Genomic DNA, 5,646 nt, shown 5'->3' on the forward strand with positions numbered 1-5,646 from the left:
TACTAGATACAGACCTCCATTAACAAATTGGGGTTTAGCATTCATTGAAACATGTTTTTCTCCCTAAAATCACCATCATTTTTACCAAATATAACCAAATTAAGACTTGCTTGTGATACAGGACTGGTCTCAATAAACTTGGCCTGATGATTTATATAACCATAATTGATTATAGATTTTTTTGCTTTTTTGAAACTTTCTAAAAAACAATATTTATTTTTTAATTGAAGGATAATTGCTTTACATAATTTTGCTGTTTTCTGTCAAACTTCAACATGAATTGCTGAGATTTGTCTAGAGTCTCAACTGAACTTTTAAAATAAATCTTTCAGGGCTAGGAAAGTTAAGCCACAGGCTTATCACACATTTACATGAATTACTCCCATTTCAAGGTTTCCAAAAATTCCTTGACAGTTCTGTACCTGTTAGTGAGATAACCTTCCCAACTTATCTGATAAAGTTTTGGAAACTAAGAGTGTCCGATCTCTGAAGGGTTCAGTTCAGTTCAGTCGCTCAGTCGTGTCCGACTCTTTGCGACCTCAAAAATCACAACATGCCAAGCCTCCCTGTCCATCACCAACTCCCAGAATCCACCCAAACCCATGTCCATTGAGTCGGTGATGCCTTCCAACCATCTCATCCTCTGTCGTCCTCTTCTCCTCCTGCCCTCAGGGTCTTTCCCACCATCAGGGTCTTTTCAAATGAGTCAGCTCTCCACATCAGGTGGCCAAATTATTGGAGTTTCAGCTTCAACATCAGTCCCTCCAACGAACACCCAGGACTGATCTCTTTAGAACTGACTGGTTAGATCTCCTTGCAGTCCAAGGGATTCTCAAGAGTCTTCTCCAACACCACAGTTCAAAAGCATTAATTCTTCAGCTCTCAGCTTTCTTAATAGTCCAACTCTCACATCCATACATGACTATTGGAGAAACCATAGGCTTGACTAGACGGACCTTTGTTGGCAAAGTAATGTCTCTGCTTCTTAATATTCTGTCCAGGTTGGTCATAGCTTTCCTTCCAAGGAGTAAGCGTCTTTTAATTTCATGGCTACAATCGGCATCCGCAGTGATTTTGGAGCCCAGAAAAATAAAGTCAGCCACTGTTTCCACTGTTTCCCCATCTCTTTGCCATGAAGTGATGGGACCGGATGCTATGAGCTTAGTTTTCTGAATGTTGAACTTTAAGCCAACTTTTTCTTTCTCCTCTTTCACTTTCATCAAGAGGCTCTTCAGTTTTTCTTCACTTTCTGCCATAAGTGTGGTGTCATCTGCATATCTGAGGTTATTGATATTTCTCCCAGCAATCTTGAGTCCAGCTTGTGCTTCTTCCAGTCCAGCGCTTCTCATGATGTACTCTGCATAGAAGTTAAATAAGCAGGGTGACAATATACAGCCTTGACATACTCCTTTTCCTATTTGGAACTAGTCTGTTGTTCCATGTCCAGTTCTAACTGTTGCCTCCTGACCTGCATACAGGTTTCTCAAGAAGCAAGTCAGGTAGTCTGGTATTCCCAGCTCTTTCAGAATTTTCCACAGTTTACTGTGATCCACATAGTAAAAGTCTTTCACATAGTTAATAAAGCAGAAATAGATGTTTTTCTGGAACTCTTTTGCTTTTTCGATGATCCAGTGGATGTTGGCAATTTGATCTCTGGTTCCTCTGCCTTCTCTAAAACCAGCTTGAACATCTGGAAGTTCATGGTTCATGTATTGCTGAAGCCCAGCTTGGAGAATTTTGATCATTACTTTACTAGGGTGTGAGATGAGTGCAATTGTGCCATAGTTTGAGGCTTCTTTGGCATTACCTTTCTTTGGGATTGGAATGAAAATGAACCTTTTCCAGTCCTGTGGCCACTGCTAAGTTTTCCCAATTTCCTGACATATTGAGTGCAGCACTTTCACAGCATCATCTTTTAGGATTTGAAATAGCTCAACTGGAATTCCATTGCCTCCACTAGGTTTGTTCCTAGTAATGCTTCCTAACGCCCACCCGACTTCACATTCCAGAATGTCTGGCTCTAGTTGAGTGTGAGTGATCACACCTTTGTGATTATCTGGGTCGTGAAGATCTTTTTTGTACAGTTCTTCTGTGTATTCTTGCCACGTCTTCTTAATATCTTCTCCTTCTGTTAGGTCCATACCATTTCTGTCCTTTATCGAGCCCATCTTTGCATGAAATGTTCCCTTGGTACCTATAATTTTCTTGAAGAGATCTCTAGTCTTTCCCATTCTATTGTTTTCCTCTATTTCTTTGCACTGATCACTGAAGAAGTCTTTCTTATTTCTCCTTGCTATTCTTTGGAACTCTGCATTCAAATTGGTATATCTTTCCTTTTCTCCTTTGCTTTTCACTTCTCTTCTTTTCACAGCTATTTGTAAGGCCTCCTCAGACAGCCAGTTTGCTTTTTTGCATTTATTTTTCTTGGGGATGGTCTTGATTCCTGTCTCCTCTACAATGTCACAAACCCCCGTCCATACTTCCTCAGGCACTATGTCTGTCAGATCCAGTCCCTTAAATCTATTTCCCACTTCTACTGTATAGTCATAAGGGATTTGATTTAGGTCATACCTGAATGGTCTAGTGATTTCCCCTACTTTCTTCAATTTCAGTCTGAATTTGGCAATAAGGAGTTCATGATCTGATCCATAGTCCGCTCCTGATCTTGTTTTTGCTGACTGTATAGAGCTTCTCCATCTTTGGCTGCAAAGGATATAATCAATCTGACTTTGATGTTGACCATCTTGTGATGTCCATGTGTAGACTCTTCTCTTGGGTTGTTGGAATAGGGTGTTTGCTATGACCAGTATGTTCTCTTGGCAGAAGCCTTTGCCCTACTTCATTCTGTATTCGAAGGCCAAATTTGCCTGTTACTGCAGGTGTTTCTTGACTTCCTACTTTTGCATTCCAGAAGGGTTCAGATAGAGAGAAAAGATAAATGTTTCAATTGTGTATAAAATATAATTTTCCCAAATTGCTGTCATAATTAGTTTCAGGGGAAGGTTTTTTTTTTTTTTTTTTTTCTCTTAAACGTGGAAAACACATATTCTAACCAGCAATTTTTCAGATACAAAGCATAGAAGTTATAAGCATATTCATCAGCCCTTCTGTTAAGCTTTATGAAGTCATCAGGTTTTCCATTAGAATCCTTACCCAGTTCAGAACATGGTATTTATCCGAAAGTCCTTTCCGTACATCTTGAAGAGCAAGTATTTTTGCAAAACTTGATTAGTGCTATGACAATATTTTGAGATAGTAATTAAAATAATGCCTGATAACATTTTCCCCAAACATATCAGAATTTTAGGAGCTCTGTATGGTTTCTACGATATCTATATTAGTAACATATACCATACAATATAACCCGAGACTTATTACTCACTTGACAATACTTCCCACGTCATTCTGTATAGAAAATGAGCCTAATTAGTGTAATATCTCTCTTTAGGGTGTTTGAGGGCCCTCTGAAGCATCCCAAAGTTAGCTAGAAATCAAGTTCTTCATTACAATGACTTAGGAAGTTTTGTCAACAAATATCAAAAAGGTTTAGAACACTCAGCCACATAGGATTATAGGTCATTGTGAAACAATAGCTTTTTATATAGCTAAAGTAACAATAAAAGATTTCAGAACAGATCACTTAAGAGATAAAGAAATTTAAATCTGTTATCAAAGGCAGTTCACCATCTGAAAAAAAGGTGTCATCTTAACAGACAGAAAAGCTAAATTCAAGTTTTGCAACAGATGGAAAAGCAAAGTTCAAAGCTAAATAAGTCTTACTTTATTTAAAAGGCAAACTTAATTAAATGTATTTTACACTTACTTTAAACCATGTACAAAACTCACTTCTCATGGTTCACTTTTCACAAACCTTATCACTTTCTGTACCCATTACTTTGTCCTTCCATCCTAAAAAGCCACCTGTAAGTCAGGCTTACTTCCTTTTCCCTTCACAAAATGCAGTTCCATTCCTCATACCTTCTTTACTGAAAACACACTTCGTACCTTCCTTAAGTAACCAAGAATTGACTTTTTTTTTTTTTTTTTGGCAAGTTGGTCCGTTTTTAATCGTGAGTCAAAAGAAGCTGTTTTTGGCCTCCCAAAGTGCCCGTCCCTTTTTATTGAGGTTAACATAGTTCAGAATTTTAAGTAAACAGATGCAGTAACTGGGTAAAGTTGCCCCAGGTCCATCCTCCAGGAACTGCTGTCATTATCAGCAATGCCATCCAGTCTTCAAGGGGGATATCAGCCTGGATCTGCTCTGTAATTATTGCAGAGCTCCAATTTGCTTTATCCGTGTCAATAGTTCCCCTCACTCATGAATATTTACTAGATCAGTGTATCCACCTATGCACTCTTTACCGATGAAGACCTGAGGTACCGTTCTGGCTCCTGTGAGCTGTTGCAAGTAATCTTGTATCTCAGTGGTGTCACCGATGGCACCAATGAGATATAAGATTTGGATACCAACAAATTCCAAAAGCCCTTGTTTGAAGGGCAGTTGACTGAGAAGCTCCTGAGTCCTTCTGCAGTAGGGGCAGGTGGGCTTGATGAACACGACCACCTTCCCAGACTGGATCTTGCTGTTCATGAATGCTTGAGCCATGCTGCCTCTCCCGGGAGGGCACCTTAACCTCCAAGAACTGACTTTTATATTAGCATTTTATAGATTGGTGAGCATAAATAACAGTGATAATTTCTAAAACCTTTGCTTTCTTAGACAGAACATTTTAGGATGACACCAAACAAAATGAGGGCAAAATGAGGACTGTAGCCCGGAAGGCAGCATCTCAGATAGCTCTGAGAGACTGCTTCAAAGCGGCAGTGTGGAAGGTCAATATATAAGGTTTTGGTGAATGGGAAGTTCAATACCATGAAGCACTTATTTTACAAAAGGTTTTTTGTTGGTCATGAGGATATGATGTCACTATAAAGGGATTTAGTGCTTCTCTAGATAGGAGGAGATGCAATGATTGAGACCATAAAATCTGTTTCTAAAAACATTAAAAAAAAAAAATCCAGCTGTCTAAAGACCCATCTCACCGGATGCCCTGGAGCGTGGAGTGCCTCACTCCACAGCTGTTGAAGGGCAACAGCTATAGGATCATGGGGTTCACTCTCTGTAGAGGCAGATGGCAAATGCCTTTGTTGTTCCGTCACTGGCAGTGCTCTTGGTCAATGCCACTTTGTAGTTGACAGGCGTTTGCTATGACCAGTGTGTTCTCTTAACAAAATCATTAGCTTTGCCCTGCTTCATTCTGTACTCCAAGGCCAAACTTGCCTGTTACTCCAGGTATCTCTTGACTTCCTACTTTTGCATTCCAGTCCCCTATGATGAAAAGGACATCTTTTGGTATTAGTTCTATGAAACCTGTAGGTCTTCATAGAACTGTTCAACTTCAGCTTCTTTGGCATTAGTGGCTGGAGCATAGACTTGGATTACTGTGATATTGAACAGTTTGCCTTGGAAATGAACATAGATCATTCTATAGTTTTTGAGATTGCATCCATGTACTGCATTTTGGACTCTTTTGTTGACTATGATAGCTACTCCATTTCTTCTAAGGGATTGTTTCCCACAGTAGTAAATATAATGGTCATCTGAATTAAATTCACCCATTCTGGTCCATTTTAGGTCACTGATTC

At 39.3% G+C, this 5,646-nt stretch overlaps 1 protein-coding gene across 1 annotated transcript; it reads right to left on the bottom strand.

The window, feature by feature from the left end:
- Positions 1-4,136: 4,136 nt before the first annotated feature.
- LOC129631285 (glutaredoxin-1-like) lies at positions 4,137-4,606 on the bottom strand. The gene has a single exon (XM_055552211.1). The coding sequence runs from the start codon at positions 4,604-4,606 to the stop codon at positions 4,313-4,315; it is 294 nt and encodes a 97-aa protein (XP_055408186.1). The 3' UTR covers positions 4,137-4,312.
- Between the last annotated feature and the right edge of the window lie 1,040 nt (positions 4,607-5,646).

The sequence above is a fragment of the Bubalus kerabau genome, chromosome 17, assembly GCF_029407905.1.
Source record: "Bubalus kerabau isolate K-KA32 ecotype Philippines breed swamp buffalo chromosome 17, PCC_UOA_SB_1v2, whole genome shotgun sequence".
Classification (NCBI taxonomy): Eukaryota; Metazoa; Chordata; class Mammalia; order Artiodactyla; family Bovidae; genus Bubalus; species Bubalus kerabau.